Source organism: Rattus norvegicus, chromosome X (genome assembly GCF_036323735.1).
Source record: "Rattus norvegicus strain BN/NHsdMcwi chromosome X, GRCr8, whole genome shotgun sequence".
In the NCBI taxonomy this organism is placed as follows: domain Eukaryota; kingdom Metazoa; phylum Chordata; class Mammalia; order Rodentia; family Muridae; genus Rattus; species Rattus norvegicus.
Genome location: NC_086039.1, coordinates 155737637 through 155757802, shown reverse-complemented (window position 1 = coordinate 155757802; position 20166 = coordinate 155737637). Strand labels below are relative to the sequence as shown.

At 43.5% G+C, this 20166-nt stretch overlaps 1 protein-coding gene across 2 annotated transcripts; it reads right to left on the bottom strand.

The window, feature by feature from the left end:
* Nucleotides 1-2577: 2577 nt before the first annotated feature.
* On the bottom strand, nt 2578-19965 carry Gabrq (gamma-aminobutyric acid type A receptor subunit theta). Of its 2 annotated transcripts, XM_063280286.1 has the most exons (11): nt 19234-19965; nt 18953-19134; nt 16895-16983; nt 12815-12882; nt 11567-11787; nt 9911-9993; nt 9296-9430; nt 8773-8925; nt 8022-8278; nt 6969-7384; nt 2578-5615 (listed from the first exon to the last, which is right to left on the bottom strand). In XM_063280286.1, the coding sequence occupies exons 1-11, from the start codon at nt 19555-19557 to the stop codon at nt 5609-5611; spliced, it is 1935 nt and encodes a 644-aa protein (XP_063136356.1). In that variant the 5' UTR covers nt 19558-19965; the 3' UTR covers nt 2578-5608. The 2 variants fall into 2 exon arrangements, with proteins under 2 accessions (XP_063136356.1, NP_113921.2); NM_031733.2 differs by having other exon boundaries at nt 2580-7384; nt 19234-19367.
* Between the last annotated feature and the right edge of the window lie 201 nt (nt 19966-20166).

The window sequence follows — 20166 nt, the reverse complement described above, 5'->3', positions numbered from 1 at the left end:
GGGGGAGGGGGCATGGGATGGGGAGTTTATGTACGGGGAACCTGGAAAGCGGATAACATTTGAAATGTAAATAAAAAAATATCCAATTTAAAAATATTTAGGAAATTCTGAGGAGAGGTTATTAAGACTCAGAAAGCCTCAGGAAGTACCCCAAACTGACCAGATACACTAAGACACTCCTTTACTACGGTTATACAAGCATAAAGGATTGCTGAAGAGGGAGAGACAAGCTGAACTACTTGGAAAAGGCTCAAGACCAAGTAAGTTGCCCGAAAGAGCTGTCTGAAAGGTGTAGTGTGAGCTCTAGGGTTCACAGAGTTTTGTTGTTGTTGCTTTTTTTTTTTTTTTGTGAGTTGCCATCCATGCGAGGGTAGGCTTTTTTGTGTTGCAGCTGTGTTCCTGTAAATGAACCCTCACCTATATTTCCATTAGTAACACTGTTAAAACTCATCAAATCCATTTAGGTTTTGGAAGGGTGTAAATTATGTAAATGTAGTACTCCTGTGTTCTTTCTTTGTTCTATTTGGAATGAGTAAAGTGATGTTTGTACATGTCTGCCAAGACTAGGGTCACAAAACGGACTTGCATTTAAATCTCCATCACCCATGTAAAAGCCAGGAATGGCTGCATGCTCCTGTAACCCTAGTGTGGGGGCTGGAGACAGGTAGATCCTAGAAGTTCTCTGGCCAGACACTGCAGCTAACAATGAGTTCCAGGTTCAGTGGTGGACTCTGACTGAAAAAATAAGGTGGAGAGCCACAGAAGAAAACACTCAACCTCCTCTAGCCTCCACACTTACCTATGTACATATTTATCTATACCAGACACACAACATAGACACTTGTACACAAAATTATTTTTCATTTGCTTTCCTAGCTTTCAGGAAGCCTCTCCTGAAAGCCTCCTGTCTTGGTTCAGCTTTTTCCAAGCCCTGGCAGGGTCTCCCAGAGACCCTTTAGTGCCTCAATGGTACTGTTTACCTAGTTTTCGTTTCCAAGCTCTTCCAGACTACTAGAATTTCAAAAGTGAGAGAGGATATGAGGTATACCAATGCAGCTAAAAAGGGAATGCTATCACACTTCTTTCCTCACCCATCCCTTAATGTAGTTGTATAGTTAGGGAGGCATACCACACATAATAGTATAGTTAGTTGGTCATGTTAAACCCATCATGGGACTATAAACTCCACCTGTTGTTCAAGGCCACCTTCAGAAACTGAAGAACCCTGGACCTGAGGAAATGGTTCAACCAGTAGTGTGCTTGCTGTGCAAACATGAGGATCTGAGTTTAGATCCACAGCATGCCTATAATCCAATGTGGTGATTTGATAAACAATGTCCCTGTAAACTCATATGTTTAATGCTTAGTCATTAAGGACTGGTGCTATTTGGGTGGGACTAAGAGGTGTGGCCTTGTTGGAGAAAGTGTCACTTGGAGGGGATGGTGGCTTCGAGGTTCCAAAGGTCAAGCCAGGTTCAGTGGCTCACTCTCTTCCTGCTGCCTGTAGATCTTGATGGAGAACTCTCAGTTCCTATTCCAGCATCATGTCTGTCTGTGTGCTACCATGCTCCCCACCATGATGATAGTGGATTAAACCTCTGAAACTGTGAGCCAACTCCAATGAAATGCTTTCCTTTAAAAGAGTTGCCATGATCACGGTGTCTCTTCACAGCAATAGAACACCAAATAAGACATCCAAATATTGGGGAAGCAAGAAGAGGTGGATCACTGAAGCCTATTGGACAGCTGGACTAGCTGAATGAGTGAGCTCTATTGTGAGAAAACTTGTCTCAACAAATATGGTGGAGAACCAATTGAGGGAGACACCCAATGTCAACCTCTGGCCTCTATACACCTATACATGTGTGTGTGCGCGCGCGCGCGCGCGCACGCACGCACGCACACACACACACACACACACACACACACACACACACACACACACACAAACCCAAAAATCCAAGGATTCTTGAAGAGTAAACTTTTATATTCAACTAGTTCCAGGCTGTGGGCAGAGCAGCATAGCAATCCCCAAGAACAGCCCTTTTAATGTGATCAGGCCACAGACAGACTGATCAAAGAAGGTACACTGGCTTAGGGTTCATGTTTCAAGGTCTCACATTTTCATCACAAAGTGCTTAGAGATGTTCTGAAGAGGGTGGATTAAAAAAAAAATAAAGCCTCTCTGCCACTAGGATGGTTCAGTGTGACAATGCAATGCTTTTGATCTGGATTAACCCTAAGCCATTGACCTTTAACTTTCTTGCTCCCCGCTCTGTAATCTACTTTGGCAGAGATAAAAATGAAACTATCTTGTATTTTATAAACAACATTTCTTTTGCTTTCTCTACTACACAAAGTGATGTTCACCTCATATTTGACTTGTTCGGTCTTAAAACTTTTGTTTGCAATGACCCTAAATGACTTTGCGCAAAACTGTGAATTATTCAATGACTGTGTTACTAGCTCCCCTCTTCTGAAAAACCATGAATACTGGAGGCTAGAAGCTTTCAGAGACAGAGAAGTGTCCAATGTGGTATCAACCAATCTAATAGAGGAAGCACAGAGCCAGCAGAGTATTTGCTAGTATAGATCTTTATTTTGCTGTTTGCTATTTACATGTTTTAAAGCCTCATTTTCAGAAGCATAATCATATGCTCTTTCACGTTTCACTTTCTTGAAGTCAGGACCGGTCAAGGTCCTTTTTCACAGGAATGTCATTTAATGAGTTCAACGTGAGCACCCACTTATCTAGTAAGGCTCTGCTACTGTGGCCCTTGCAGGTCAGGTCACCTAGGTTACCTGGCTGTTGGTAATTCTCTTTTCTTACCTTTTACTGTCTTGGCCTAACACCACTACCGAAGATCTGTATGTATGTGACTTTATCATAGTTCATATGCTCCCAGAATGGGAGCCAATGACTTAATTACCATTGAAAGAATCCTCTGGAATTATCTGAAGTCATTTTCTATTACTGTGCAAAATTCTGGTATCTTTACCTTTGCTAATGAATACTGATCCCAGGGACACAGTCTAGTATGATAGTGGGTGCAAATTCTGACAGAGTTCTACATGGATGGCCCTGACCAGCTGGCCTATTTCATTATTGAACTATCCGATATTTTAACATCATTCCCTCCCTCCCCTGAAAACCCAACACTGATAATGTAGACTCATATTAATCTCAGGACACTATACAACAAACACAAACACACTGCACTTTCAGTAGGACAAGTTACAATTGCTTAAGATGCTGGGTTGTAGAATAGCTAGAGTTCCTGCTTGCTATCACAGGGTATCATGCAGATGGAGTGCTTAGTGAATGCCTTCAGTACTTAATAGCTTGAAAGTGTTGCTGCTGTATATACAGAGTAAGGAAACCTCATTAGGAATGGTCACAATCTCAGCCAAAGTTGGTTCTAAGTATATCAAGAGTTTGCAACCTTGCTATGAATGAGGATGATACAAATTGTAAGAATACATTGGGCAAACTCCATTGAGACCCATTGTGCAGAGATACCCCACAATGCAAACCAAACTGGGCAGGAAATACACCACATATTTCTACAATAAAATGATGCATTGGCAAGACAGAAAGCTGGTGTCTTTCTCAGACAGGAATTCTAGGGGGAGGGGAGAGGGCAAGGCAAGGCAGAATAGAGTAGTAAAGTGGGGTTGTTCCATCCCAGACTTAGTAAGGCTCTTCCTTCTGTCCAAGCTGTTAGACAGGTTGAACCCCAGGAGCACTGTTCAGATGCTCTGCACTGTCACAACTACTTAGTGAAGGAGGAAGTTCCAGAGGAGATATAGGCAGCCAGATAGAGAGGGTATGCCTGTATGGCTGGAAAAGGGCTGGGAGCAGCAGGAGACAGGGCTTGAAAAAGATGAACCACACACAGAATACAAGGGAAGATCTGGCAACTTTCAAGTAAGAAAAACCATAGTCATGAAAAAACCAGAAGATTCAAGTTCCTGAAAAGCTGTCATTGCCAGACCTCCATGGTACTTTGACATGTCACTTCACATAGTATGAATCGCAGTAGAGTTTAACTGCTTTCATTGCAGCACATTAGGGCAAAATAGTCTTTTAGGGTATGCTATATCTATGTGGATATTTACAACTGGCCTCTCTGCCGTTTCTTTGTTCCCATCACTGTAATCTCTCTTTGTAACTCCAGTGATGTGTCCAACTCTACAAGGTTAAAGGTCTCCAAATACAAGCACACATCCAATGAATGCTCAGATTCCAGATGAGAACTCTCTGCTCTCCCATTAATTTGGAGCTCTTTGTGCTGGGTTCCTAAAACAAAATAGACAATCATAGATATTTTGGTAGAATTTCCTTGTTTTGAGTTGTTTTAAAATGTGTGTGTGTACATGTTTACTTGTGCATGTATATGTCTGGACATGCCTGTAAATAGAACTCAGAGCATGGGTGCTCCTGGTATGTATATGTGCACGTGTGATGGAGTGGGTGTGTGTCTGTGTGTATGTATAAAAGGCTAGAATTGTGCCTATGCATGGAGAAGAGACAATACCGAGACCATCTATTCAATACCTGGTGCTCCTTTCCATTTTTAATTCTCTGACTCTTTCCCTGAATTGAGTTAAAGAAAGAAACATTTGAACTCCAAACACAAGATAGGTTTTGGGGCCTAGTCAAGCAGCAGAGTCTGTCCTAGGATTAGCTACAAATTTACTTTCCTAGTAGGTCCCCCTGGCTCTCTAGAACTGAAGAGAACAGTCAATCAGTCCAGCTAAATAAGATTTTCCCCACTGTGCCAAAACATGTCACTAGAGTCATGCTGTTTCTACAAAAACCTCTTACAGGGAACACATGTGGTTTCCCTTTGATGTATGTCCTTTTACACCAACTAAGTTTGACAAACACAGGTATACAGACAGACACATTCCATGCATATATACAGAATGCATTCAGCTACGCTAATATAAGTACACAAGTGACACTCTCATACAGATGCATACATACTATTCACCCACACAGCGCAGATATGCACTCATATACACTAATGTAGATTGACAGTAGTACAGCGTCTCAAATGGTTGTATGGCTAGCACTTAGACCTACCTGGATACATACACACTCATCCTCAGAGATACACAGAAATATATACACATAGAAGTATAGTTAAGGAGGTGGGTGGGCTGAAGGAGAGGCTGCCTATAGAGGGAGGGGGTTATAGGTTGAATGCTTGGAAAAGCTCCCTCATGACCTCCATCAATGAGCTGGTGCTTCCTAGAAAGTTGGTGTGCAGGCTCATCCTACTCTCATCAGGAATCCTGCTGAGTGGGCTCCATGTTCAGTGGCTGGTCAGTAGCCTCTTCATATAGAGATGCTCCAGGTGCTGTCCAGTGAGCTTAGCAGACCAACAGGTAGATTCTGTAGGGGTGCCCCTTTGAGCACAGGGAATGGGCAGCTAGTTGAGAGTTAGGCAGATAAGGAGAAAGAACAAGCATCTTTAAGCATGGCACACAAGCTCCACATTGTCCTTGGAACACTGGGGACAAGGTGTCTTTTCTTCCCTGGCTCACAGGGCTCCTGTGAGGATCCAACGATGTGATGGGTCAGGGACCTCGTTGACACTTACTATGCACTAGACAAACAGAAAGGATTAGTATATAGATTCACAGTAGTTGTTCATATGCTATTCTAGGCCGATGGTGGAATAGCAAATCTGAACTTTCTCAACTAATGCTTACTCACCAAGTTGTGTGTCTACTGTAACTAGTAATCAACCCAGCAATTGATAGAAACCTAACTCATAATTGAACAGAAGTACTAAGTCCCTACTGTCAGGCAACGTGAAGGGGAAATATGGACAAGGGAAGGTCTAGTAACTTAAAAGGGAATAGCTGAACATGTGCAGACTTCAGCTGACAATCTTCCCCCTGTCATGCATACCCCTGCTGGAAAGCATGCTTTCTCACTCACTCTGCTATATCTCGTTGGCAGTCCTTCCTACCCAGCTGCCCTTCCCACTTCTGTATCACAACTCTACACTCAAAGTACAAAGTACTTACAAATAATTCCCAACTTTGTCAGAATAGCCAAGCCATGCCTAGCCCCTCCTCTGCATACCCCAGGCCAACTTGGTTTGACTTCTTCTCCCCATGCAGACAGACAGGGTGCATGGCACCCAGGAGGAAGGAAAAAGTGATGCAAAAGCAATTTCAACATTTTGAGGGGACTAAAAAATGAAAGTCCCAGGAATATTTGTGAACCAGATTATCCTCATTCCTCAGCATGGGTCTTCTCTTTCCTCTAAATACTTCCATAGGCATTTCTAGGTGGATGGACTGTTTAAAGTGAAAGGTGAGAATTTTCTGGTAGGAGGAAATCAATGTGCAATTTATCTCCAAGTCTTCCTCACTCTTTCTTCTCTGGTTACATGTTTTCTCTATCTCCTCCCCACCTCATAATAAAGAAAAGTGCCCAATGGATTTGATTGACCCTTCCAAACAAAACAACCCCATCCCCAAACCAAAAAAAGAAACTTTGCCAGATAAAATGAAAAAGGGGAAGAGGGAAAAATAAAACTGAATGAACACAAAGGAAACACATCATCATATCCCTGCTGCTGTGGTGTATGAGAAACTAATAGATGTGGTATAACCAGTAAACCACATTGAACAACCCAAAGGAAAGAGGGAAGAGGAAACGGGACCACCTGTCAACCTTAGGGACCCGGTTAGGGTTAAAGAGCTGAAAAGAGAACCCTTCATTGAAGGAGCACCCAGGGCTTGGGGAGCAACTCTCCTCAGACTCTGAGCTACTGCTACTGTCCTTCTCTTGGTCACAGGCCATGAGCTCCTCATCAGTAAGGCTCCAGATACTGTCAGCATCCCCTTTGCGTTGTTCATCAAGGCCAAGCCAGCTGCTCTTGATACTGATGTCATCCTGTAAGCTCTCAATCTTATCAATGTCCCAACTTGCTTCTTGCACACACCTCTGGCTAATCTGGAGCTTGAGCCTTCCAGTGGGGCTGCCTCCATGGCCATAGCTCTCCTCAGAGCTTAGGCTTTCTTCGGAGTCTTCATCACCCAGGGCATCAGAATGGCTGCGGATTTTGATGGGGAGAATACTGTCATTAGTGAGAAAACCATGAAAGTGAATGGTATAGTCAGGCAGTGTTTGCTCAGAGGTGGAGGGCAGATCACCCAGGCTTTCTCCAGTGGCCAATTGGACCTGGCTTGAGGCAGACGAGAGTAGGCTGAGGCTTTCTGAAGTAGCCAGTTGAGCCTCCTCTGAAGTGAACATCAAAGATCCTAGACTTTCCTGGCTTGCCAGATGAGCCTGCATGGGGCTGTCAGGAAGGGGACCAGCTCTGTCTTCCACTCTGTCTTCCACATTTATCAGGCCATCCTTCAAGGAGATAATGAATAAGCTGATTAGTTTCATATTACCTAGTGGGCATTGACGGGGGAAGAGAAAAAGGAAGGAACTTTCCTGATTAGTGCTTGCAAAGCTACTGTTAACATCTTTGATAGACAGAGCCCGTTGGGTTCTCTGAGGTGCAGAGAGGGGTTGAGAGACTGAACCAGGTGGTTGTTTTAGCATTCAGAGAATGCCATAGCTGTAGCCAAGCAACTGTCTCCCCATGGAGCAGTTTTGATCTCAGCAATGCTGTATGCTATATGTAGGCTTCCCAGGTAGCATGAGGTTGAGCTTTCTGCAAAGGACTGGTATTGTTGGGCATTTATATATACCCCAAAGCAAAGGGCTCAGTATGTTCTCAGGAAAAGAAAAGTATGAAGGCCAGTCCTCCTGCACCTCCCATCCCCTTCTAGTTTCATCACCTACTCTGGAAGCCCATAAGATGGGCAAACTTGGATCAAAGATCTAGAGAAATCAAGTTCTGACTTTTCTTGCTTTATGATATCAACTATTTATTATCTATGCCTGTCATATACAAGTAAAGTATGAGGATAAGAGCAACTATGAAATATGAAAGGGTCAAGGCTAAGCTGAGAAAATCTGGCTGTCAGTCAAAATGTCAAACCTGCACATTTGCTACCACCACTTCTTGGTAGCGGTATCGGGCAACAACTCTCCTGGGTTTCCTGCATCTCCTGTGATTACGCCGAGGTGCTTGGCTGAAGAAAAGGTAGTTGATGTAGACATACTCCAGCAGGGACAGGAAAACGAAGAACAGGCACACAAGGATGTAGATGTCAATGGCTTTGATACAGGAAATATGGGGGAGTTTATCCCGCATATGTGAGTCGATGGTAGTCAGGACAAGGATTGAAGTTAGTCCTATGAACAACACAGTACAGGTTTAGTCTCCTTCAATACCTGCAATTTTAGCAAGCCTTTGGGTCTGTACCTCAAAGGAGGTGAGCAGAGGCTACCTCTGGTGTGAAGGTTTGCCCATATCCTCTCCTTGCTCTGTTTCCTAGGCTTTATCAGGTTGATTGCTCTGGATCGAGCTCAAATTTCTAGCCCTGGTTTAAGTAATTAACATCTCCAATTCCATAAAGTCTTTTAGGATCTGACGTTTTCTGAACCCCAAAATATTACACATGTGTAGCTATAGTTGTGCCCCTAAAGGAAAAGATAGGCCAATCTGCTCCACAGAAGGTAAAAACAGGCCAAGTAGCTCAATATTCTAGGCTGTTCCTTGCTCAAAACATTTGATGCCTCCCCCAAACCTAGACCTGATGTTCAAGGTCTCCACTGTTCTGTCTTTACTTGTTTTCTAAGTAAAATGATTCAAGTTTCTTCCTGAGATGAAGATAGAAAGGACTTACCAATAGTTACCCTGGCTGCAGAGGAACCATAGTTCATCCAAAATGATATCCAGGAGAGAATGGTGGTGAGGACTGTGGGCCAATAGACCTGCACAAGGTAACTGCGGACTTCCCTCTGAACCTGGAACTTCACTATCAGGCGCATGTAGGAGCCTGTAAAAATACACATCAGTATCAGGCCTATGCAAGTCAGCTCGAACTTTCTTCCTGCCTCACTCATTTCCACACGAGTTTTCAGGCTGCAAACAGATGGAGGGTGAGAGGCCAGCCCTATGAGGAGCAGGAAGTAGAGTGTTGTCAGCCTGCCCAGGAGCAGGAAGTAGAGTGTTGTCAGCCTGCCCAAGCCTTCCACACTTATTCTCCATCTGTAGAGCTTTATCAAGGGGGAAGGGAAGATGAGATGTGTTCAGCACCAAAGAAATGGGGAAGGAAGGAGTCAAAGGATCAAAGGCAGATGCTCCCAAGAGTGTATACTGCTGTTAATGGGGCAAGAAACAGGAGAGAAAGAGACTTTCTGGCCCACCTGTGTAGAAGTACACCTCCTTGCTGGTAATTGTCCTCCCCAGGTAGGTGTACTGAGGGATGTGTAGCTCGTCAGTAATGTGGATGGCATTATCATCTTCCCAGGATAACACAATGTCTTCGACAGTGTAGCCATCTGGGAGGTGAAACAAAGAGTTAATCTAGGCAGATTTCACTCCACAGAAGTGTAAAAACCAAAGCATGTTGGCACTTCGAATTTGGGGGTTACTTTGTGGCTTTCTGAGTGTGAGCATGGGGGAGTCTAACCATTTGCAAAGAGAGAGAGAGGAATTCCACTTTGGAGGTTTTAGGCAGGAAGAAATGTGTAGTAAAAAGATGCTTCAACTTTTATGGGTGAGTATGTCTAGTTTCTTAACTGAATTATTTATACCACAAAGGACACCCACTCCCAGATGCCAGGTGTGTGCAGCATGTCAGCTTATTATGCAGCCACCGTCCACCTATCGTTTATATACTGCTGTGAACATATTTGGGGAGCAAAGGGGAAATGCACAGCAAAGGAGCTGTGCTATTCTTCTTGGTGTCAACTCTACTCCTGCTTTTCTGACTGCTGCAGCCCAACTTCAGGATGAAGGATCCACAGAGAAATACGCACAGCTCTCCACCTCCAGCTTGCAGGATTGTTTGTCCATAGGGAATTTTTGCAGATCCAGGGAACAGGCTGCTGTTGTGGTAAGTCTGCCAAGGAAAACAGAAAAGGAAGGGAAATAATTCAAGCTGATTCCTAAGGATTCTGTAGGGTGGGGAGGCAAGGGTTAGGTGGAAGGTGGACACATATGTATGGAATTGGGGGGAGGCAGAGAAAGAGAGAGAAATTGGGATTTGATAAAGAATCCACAAGATTTGGCAGGGCTGAAACAAAGAGCAGATATATGTCATGCCGGAAAACCCACAGAACATCAGAAGGGGAAAGGCCCTTGAGGAAACAATACAGGGACAGAACAGCTGTGCTTCTTAAAGTATGAACAAAGCTGTTGAGAGAACACAGTGTGCTGCATATAATGTGCTAAGACTGCATAGCCATTGGGGAAAGAAGGTATGTAGGAGTATAAATGTGGGCAGTGACCCAGGGCAGCATTAGACCATTATCTACATCCATGTCAGTAGTGAGGGCCTACATGGCATTGAGAGCTACACAGACATTAGTGGGCACAGAATGCTTATCCAGAGATGATCCAGACAGTGCTGACAGTAGATACAGCTAGAAAAAGCATTAATTGCTATGCTGGGTACCCAGGAGTGGAATCTGAGCAAATGGCCTTGGCGGAGCTAGGGAAGTGACTCATGCTTGAAAACAGCATAATGAAAAAAAATCTCTCGATTGCCTCATTTCTGTCCTGGGTCATTTTCTTTCCTTCCCATCTGCTAAGCTAGTCTAAGCCCTGTCAATCCTCGGAGGAATTTCATTGATCAATTTCATGTAAACATTGATATTCCATGATTCCATGTGCATGGAGGAAGAAAGGAAGAAATAGGGAGAGAGTACCCCAGACTAAGAGAAACCCAATGATTAGACTTGTCAAACAAACTAGGATAGCTATCACCAGGAAACATTTTCTGGGCTACGATGACCTATCAACTTTCATTACTGACAATCTGAGCCAAAAATGTGAAGCCAGTTTTGGTGGCTGTTCTATCGCAAATGGATCAGTCAAAGACTATCAGTGTGCATGTGTTCTCTGTATAAAGAGAGCAGGAGCTGAGAAGCCCGGCCATAGCCCTCTTACAGCACTAGCTCCTTTTTCTCCAGATACCCCGCATGGTACAAATATAAAGAAGGAGCCCAGGCTTCAGCATTCCTCACTCTCCCTTCATTGCTGCATGGAGATAAAGAATTAAACATACATAAGAGAAATGGAGGAAGAGATCTTTTGATCCTGGGAATCAAGATTGCTTTTTAAAAAAACTTACAATATTACATACAAATGTAACAAAAACAGTATTTCTTCTCACAAATGGTAGGCAACATTGTCAATTTCTTTCTTCATTGTCCACAAAATAAAGTAACACTGTTCCCAGTGAACTCAGATTCCTTAACACACCCTCCCACCATAGGACACATTTGAAAGTCAGCTATAGTATCTAAACTTGAACATTTTTTTAATTGAGTATTCAGCCATAGAAATTTTGAGGATTTCCTGAAGAGGGAAACATTTGCACGAGGGATTGGAAAGCATGTGAAAGTGTGTGGGGTACACAGTAGGAAGAATGCAGCTTGCCAGAACAGCCCAAGACACTTGTGGGGACTCACCGGATGCCATATTGCACTGTCCCATCTGGGTGAAGTTGAAATACACGATTCTCCGCAGTTACATCATGCACAAAGGCATCTTTGCTATTCACAAAGTAGCAGTCAGGGACCCAGAGCTTCTCATGCATCCGATAGTCCAGAGTCAGGTTCAGGTTGGTCTCATAGTAAGCTAAGCGCGTGTCCTTCCAAGTCTGATGCAGAAACATTGTGATGGTATAGTCCTTGGGGGAAACAGGTAAATGACAGTTGTCAGATTGTTCAGCTCTCTGTCTTCTGTATACATATATTATATGGTACATATACATATATGTTACTTTATGAAACATATCATACAGATGGCTGCATAAACATGCTTAAGAAGGAACAGCAAAATTTAAGCTTTTATTATTAAGATCCAGATTAAGAAAGTTCCAATGTGTGCTTTTCAGAGCACATTTTCCACAACAAGCAGGAAACATTATTCAAGATTTTATGGTATTATTTCTCATGCTTCAGGGTAGAGTTTGATTGTTTCCACGTGCATTTTTAGAAAACACAATGCAATTAGTTGTACTTCTTTTTGGAACATTGTCCAATTAGAATCCAACTGTATATCTGTAACCCCCCTTTCCCACATAGTATTGTATTTGTGAGGCACCATTCAAAGTTACTGTGTGTAACTATAATTTGCTCTCCTGTATTCCTGGAGAATATTTCCATATATGAACATAATATACATCTATCTATCTATCTATCTATCTATCTATCTATCTATCTATCTATCTATCTATCCATCCATCTATCTATATATCACTATGTAAAAACAGTACCATACATGCTCCAAACAGGAAGAAGTTACAATGGCAAAGTGAAAGTGGCCATTTGCATCCCTGCAAAAGCTGAAACAGGTGACAGCATTGTTTCCACTACATCAACCTCAGCACCATTTGACTCTTGTTTTGGGCAATGTGTATCTTATGAAATAAATCTTAACTACCCTGTAGTACAAACACGATGTGTTATTAAATATTTTTAAAGCTTCATAGATTTTTTTTGAGTTGATAATCTACATGTAACTGAATTTTTGGATATGCTGTGATTTGAGCCTTCTATTGACTTTTTTCCCTATTCCAGAGGGCTGTCACTTTTAAACTTATCCTTACTCGCTTTCATGTGAGTTTTGTCATAGGTCAGAACAATTAGAGTTGGCTTATGACTGTGCTTCTTGTTCCTTATTTCCAGCACCATGACTGGAACCTATAGACTTACCATGTTTATTTCTGAGATCTGTTCAATACTGGAGACATAGATAGATATTGACACAGGCACAGGTGCTCCTACAATATAGGAAGATACAACCACATTAACATTTGGATAAAGGTTAAGAATATATGTACTTGAGACCCTGTTGTCTAGGCTAAAACTAGTTTGGAGGTTTGCTGGTTGTGTAATCTTGAATTACCTAATCTCTCTGAGCTTGAGCTTCCTCGTAGGTTAAATTGGGAAAATGGTATTATAGTTAAATGAAGGTCAAGTGCTTAGAGCAAGGCCTTGCTTATGCTGTGCTGAAAGGTATAAGGGCAACACAAGAGGAAGATATAGAATGAAGTACTCTTATAAATGTTTTCCAATAAAAAACCCTGAAACTCAACAAGCCCATGGAAAAGAGCTAAGATTCATGGTTCTGTGTGAGTGATTGTGAGCATGTCCATGTTTGCTAGCAACTTTGGGAATGTGTTTATATTCAGATGAAATGTGTCTATGTGTGTGTGTAATCATGTCTGTGTATGAGCCAGTGTGCATACATATTTGTGTGGTCCAGTGTGTTGTATGGGCATATTTGTGTGATCCATTGTACAGTATGGGCATGTCTGTGAGATCTGGTGAGTTGTATGGGCATGTTGATGTGATCCAGTGTGTTGTGTGAGAGACAACATATGAGAGAGTACAAGTGAAACATGAGAATATTTATCATGAAGCCATATATGTATGTAAGAGTGTACTTACATGTTCATTTTAATATGCTTTGTGGAATTAGGATACACGGGCATGTAGATGTGGTGTATGGAAGTGAATGTATAGTATGAGTATGGTAGTATATAATATGGGTGTCTATGAGCTTGCCTGTGTATATGAATGAGTTCGTATGCATGTTGAATGTGGCAGTGAGTGTATGTGAGCATATTCGTGAGAATGAATCTTAGGTTTTGTATGATCTTGGTCATATGTGGTATTGTAAGCATATGTACATAAGGATGTTAATGTGTAAATTTAGTAGTGTGTTTGTGTCTGCAAGCATATTTGAGTGCATCAGTAGGTACAATGTTCATCTGTATATGCATGTGTCCATATGTGAGAGTGAATCAGTGTGTTTGTGTAAGCAAACATAACTGTGAGTGAATTTGTGGTTGCATGAGTTTGATAATGTATGACAGAATTTATAGGTATATTTGCATGTGAGTATGTTTGTGTATTAATGTTACTGTGTATTAAAGCGTAAATGGATTTTTAAGTATACATATGTGAACACACATGTTTATATATATAAACACATATGTGAGTGCTGATAGTTTGTCAATGTGTCAGAATATTTGTGTGTATGTGTATGTTGATGTATTTGCTCTTATGTAAGAATGGACTTGTGTGATTGTGAGTATAAATGAGTATATGTAAGCATATTTATGTTGAGTGAATGTGTGACCAAGTATGTTCATATTTAGGTGTATTTGTGAACTTGTCTGCGTGTATGAATGTATCTGTTTTCACATGTGAATGTGAGTATGTTCATAAACATGAGTGTGTTCATGTAAATGTCTGATTGTGTATTTATGTGTGTAAATGAATTTTTGTGATTATTTCTGTATGTTTGTGCATGAGCCAATATTTTCCTCGTATATATGTGTGTGCATTTGGCCGTTTTGTATGCGTGTTAATATATGAGTTTGGGTCATGTTTATGTGCATTAATGTGTGAATTTAAGTAAATGTATGAACATGCTTATGTGTGTCTATGTGAGTGAATTCATGAGTGTGCTCATGTGAGTTAATACTTTGTAATGATGGTGTGTTTAATGTGTGTGACTGAATATGTAATTCTGTGTCGGTGTTCTGCCTCTTGTTTTTTCTTTTTGCCTGGGTATTTTCAGTGTCCATTAGCAAGACTCAAATATAATCATGGTTATGAAAATAGTAAGCTGTAAGATAGTATGGAGAAATCCATTTTATTATTCTCTCTCCAGCTCACAGCAAAGTATATTCCACCACACTGCTGCTAGGGAAATATGTGTACATGTGATGCTTGCAATTCAACCTGCTGGTTTCACTGCAGGCTGATTGCACAGAAGCTGAGCATAAGAGAGGAAGATGTATTATTTCAAACCCAGTGCCCCAAAGAGCAAAGTTCTTTGGGGAATAAGTATATGAATGGCAGTTGAAAAGCAAACGGGGTTGTGTTATGGTGTAGCCCAGACTCCAACACCTAGGGCTAGTTTGAAAAGCCCCAGGAAAATGCTATGTAGTAACAGAGGTTCCTAGAAACACTGGGTGGGGTTTGATTGGTGCCTTTCAGGCTGCCCTCCCTACACTTTCAGCAGATGGTAGCTATGTTAGTACGCAACAAGCCCCAGAGAGACCTACTTGTCAGCTCATTTCTTCAAAGCCCGATTGCCAGCCCCTTCCTCCAAAACAGGCTTCTTTAGACCATACTAGTGATGTCTTTACTTATGTGGAATGTTGTGGAGTGAAAGGGCCAGGGCAGAAGCCTGCCCAAGGGCTCTTGGCTGAAGAGGTAATAGGTTCTGAAATGCAGAGCATATTTTCCTTGCCAAGCCATGATATGGCACAGGGTCTCAACCAGGAAGAGGAAGGGGACATTACTCTTATTTCTCTAGCTAAGGTGAAAATGCTCCATGTCCTTTATGATGTTGGGTGTCTGTCTCATGTTCCTGTAAGGTAGGGAGTCAGGAACATTCTTATGTGTGAAGATTAAGCCCTAAAACTCTATTGCATATTAAATTCAGAGGGTACTCTATTGGAGGCTATACAGAGAGTCCTGGATTCCCTGAACCCTGAGTACTCTAGCCTAGCTGTCTCATCAATGGGTCTTCCACCATATTTCTCTGATGCAACAGTTCCAGCCTTACAGCCTGAAGTGTTCTTTCCATCCAAATGGCAGGCTGTCCTAAGCTCTCCTTACCCTCCTCTTCTACTGCCCCTATCTGTTTGGCAAAGGAATTATAGGGGCCCATACTTTTTCAGATGATCTAGCCTGGCATGATCATAATACTCGTTGTAACATGAATGTTGACAGCAAGAGGCCCCAGGCCTACTGTGGACCTATAGTGCTAGACAATACCCAGAGATGCACTCTTGCTTCTGTTCTTTTCTTTTAGTCTTGAATAGTATAGGGAGGGCAACCTAAGCTTGAAACAGTGAACATGTGCTTATTGTGTGGAGATGGCTACTGTTTGGCCTTTGTGGGCAAACATTAAAGTGAGAAAGAGGCATCCTTTTGGGCTTGGCACAATGATTCAGAGGCTAAGTACCATGTAAGGGGTATTAGCTGTGCTCCCCTCCCCCCATTTCTCTATGCTTCATGGAAAAGCTGCTGCCACTGGGGTCTCAGTAGCATAAAGGCATTATATACCTTCTGTCTTTTTCAATCCTGTTTCCTATGCAGACTCACCTTGGAGTCTTAGACTGAGCCTTCTGCCCTTATATAGTGGAGGGAAGTACCAGCTAGTAATCTCACCTCTTAAATTTAGGGCCAAGGGAAACTTTCTTGTTTTCCAAGGTGGCACAATATTTTCTGAAGACAGTTACAGATGAGCACAAATGTGAATCATTAGCAGTGACTACTCAGTAGATGTGTCCCATCCTACAGGAAGCTGTCCTGTTTCCGTGTCACTTCTTATCTCTGTTACTGGCCATCAGGCTGAATTTTATGAAGAACACATATAATACAGGATGCTAGATGAACTGAATTTGGTGAGAGCTGAAGGCTTTGAAAAACAGGGCATTATAGCAGGGTCCCAGGCCTAGGTGGGTAAGGTGGCAGAGGCAGAGAAGACCATAGCCTCAATTAAGTCCCAGAATTGCCTAAGGGCGGCAATATCTTTAGAAAGGAGTAGGGAGGAAAAGGTTTCTGGCAAAGAAAGTTAGGTACATTGGTGCATTCAGTGAAAGAGAGCAGAAGGCCCAAGTCTGAAGGAGCTCCCTTGCAGGGCTTGGCAGATTCCAGAAAGTAGGATCTGGGAGTGGTGGTGGGGATGTAGAGCCTGGTTAGCTTCCAGGGTGGTACTGGCTCTATTCCATCTAATGTAAAAGCCTCTGGTGTCTCGATTACGCTTACCTCCAAAATTTGGTCTCAGTCGGACATCATATGTTGACAGGACCCTGTCCAAAATCTTTTGAACAACAGCTTCATTTGCACAATTTTTGCTGAAACAGAGAAGCCATGAGTAAATGCTGGTTGACTTGTGGCCCACTTACCAGTGGCTAGCTTGCCAGGGCCATCACTGCTCTTGTACATATGCAAACATGTGCAGTCATACGTGTGTGCTTCCACCCTCCCTTTCTCTCCTCTCAGTCCACAGTGAGTCAGCCAGAAGCACAGCAGTGACGCAGACTCTTTTTCCCCTCCCCTCCCCCTTCACAGCTTTCATTCAGAGGGTGGGGCCCAAGGACTGGGTCCCTGTTACCAGGCAGAAATAATGGTCAGGGGAGGAGAGCCCACCAGAGGAGAGGCGGAAAGTTGGGCAGATGAGACCCCAGAACACTGCATTGTTTTAGTTCTTTGATACACTGCACCTTGAGGTACCCCTGGATGCTGATTGCTGGCAATCTTTTCAGTGGTACCTCATTGCCTCTGGAGGTCCATCTGCTCCCACTGGCTAGTGTGCCCCTGAGTTGAGCTTATGTTTTCCAGCTCAAAGACTCATTTCCTCTACCTGGTCCTGGTATTTCTCCCCTTACATTTCTGTCAACCTTGTGTGTGAGAGAGTTGGTATATGACACATGACGCAGAAAGAGAGAGGTGGGGGAGGGAGAGAGAGTGTCTTGCTCATGTAGCAGAGATTTATGACTCTCATTGAACTAAACCATGTCTGATTCCCGGGGTTTGGAGCTGTCTTCGAAAAGACCCAGGCTGGGAATAGGCATCTTACATCTTACTACACATGTGCTTTCAGCCTGGAGGTGTCTTAGGCAAGCACCTGTAAGTGAAGCCAGCTCAATTGCCTAGTAGGCCTTTCCAGAGCTCTCTGAGATACTCATTGAATTAATCTATGCTTTCATTCCTCAAAGGGCTTTTAAATGACGACAGGCCCCAGGCATCACTATCACTGGGGCTTCTTGGATCTTTGATGAATCGCCCCTGCAATCTGCCTCTCGGTCTCTCTGGGTGTCTCTTTCTCACTCTTTCCATTTCTCCCTGACTCCCCCTACCCTCTGTGTGTTCACTGACGCAGTCTGGAAGGTTGGGTTGTGAGCACTGCAGGGCTGCCTGCTGGAACCTTGCCCAGCCTAGCCCCTCCCCCTTTCTGAATACATGTTTATTTCTAGTTTGCCACTTAAAATTATTACTCATTTCCATCAATCATAAAATTTAATTTTGTAACATTTAAAAGTGTACGCATGAATTATTCCCAAACCAAACAAATACATTCCCACCTGTTTCTGTCCAAAATTTCTCATGTGCCAGCATTCCAGATCTGTAGCCACTTGCGAATATACATTTTTTGTGTGTTATCTACATTTCAAGGATGATGGTTTATCCCCTCTTCAGATACTTGCTGACTTAAAGAAACTTTAAGTCAAACAGAGAAACACTGAAATCTTCAAATGTTTACACAGGAGTAAGCAGAAAAGCTTACCCCACATAAACCAGAGGTTATATGCCATTTACAGCTACTGATTACACAGTTAATCATTTCAATTTGCTGTATTTGAAAGAGCCAGTCCCCCAACCCTCACAGAGGCAGAAAGAGAGAGAGAGAGAGAGAGAGAGAGAGAGAGAATGAAAGAGAGAGAGAGAGAGAGAGAGAGAGAGAGAGAGAGAGAGAGAGAGAGAGATTGTTTTAGCAAATGGACTAAAAAAATCTTTACTCAAACAGGTGTCTTTCCTGTCTGTTTTGTGAATTGCCCATGTACCAAGGGCGTCAGAGAACATGACTAGGAAAAGCTGCCTGGGACCTCAGTCCCTGAGGATGATCAGGTAGATTCTGGGGCACAGCAGTAACAGGTGGGTTGAAGCTAGAAGTATCATTTCATGGCTGTCCCCATGCTCCCTTCATCACCATAGACAAACCCGGGTCCCAGTCCCTTGTCTCCAGCTCGCTCTGTCCAAGAAGCCAAGACCTTCTTTTGCAAACCCTGTCCCTTCCATGCTCAGCTAGGCTGGGCTGCTTACCAGTTGAAGAGATCCAGGATGACTTCAGGCATGCTGGAGGAGAGCTCGAAGTGGAATTTTGGGGTGGGACTGGGGTCGTTACTCTCTGCCAGCCAAGTCCTAATGAGCAGCAGGAGCGCAGCGGCTCGCAGCATGCCTCGGATGCCCATGGCTGCGGTGCTCTTGGGGACCGCAGCGGACAGCTGGAAAAGGGGACAGGGACAGGGTGGGAGCGAGTCAGTACCGGGCAAAAGGGGCGGGATCCCTAGTCCTTCCGCAGAATTGGGACCCTAAGGAAAGACCTGAAGGAAGCAGGGAGTAAGGGGTCGTTCCGGAGCCCAGGGCCTGAAAGAACAGCAGCTCCGCAGCAGCTCTTCCCCACGCAGCGGTCCACAGGGCGTGCCACTGCAAGGTGCGCTTCGTCTGGCACCGCTCGGGGCTGAGACTGGGTGCTGAGTAGGGCGGGGCTCGCGTCTGGCTCCGCCCACTCCGACGGCAGCTCCTGCCGAGCCAATCCCGCAAGCGCCAAGAGCTGCACAAAAAGGCGCGCGCTTGGGCCTCCGCCCCCTAGGCTGCGCGGTGTCAGGCCTCCGCCCCTTCAGTCTCTGCAGCTTTACCCTGACCATCACTAGCCATCTGGGTGGGCTCCAGCCACGGGAGAGGGAGGGGATTGCTGGACCACAGGGGAAGCCAGGGACTTCTGACTCTGGGCCTCTTCTTTGCAGAAGGAAAACGATGTGTTTCTTTTAGAAGACTTTGTGTCCAAGAGTTTGAATTTTGAAAGAAGTGTGACTATTTGATTGTCATGGCTGGATGTGTGCTCTGAAACACTTGTACATCTTTGAAGAATCATGAGGTTGTTCTCAGACCATTGACACTCCAGTAACTCAACGCGTTTAACCCAATATTCTTCATCTTTGAGTGGGCTGCTGCAATCTCTTACCAAAGGGACTCAATATACAACTTTGGTCACAGAGGATGGAAATTGTCTTCTTGGAGCCAAATTTCCCAGAGGGTTCTTTTCCTCAACTTTAGGATCCCAAGAAAAACAAATTCAGTATTCACCAGCTGGAGTCTTTGTAAGGTATGATTCATTGCTGTAGACGGGAGTGCCGAGTGGAAGTGAGGATCCAGGCTGACACTATTGAAGGGGAAAATAAGGCAAAAGTCAGTGCTTCCGATATCACCAGAAGATGCTCATGCACTTGAGTTCAAATGCAATCACGTGGAAAAGT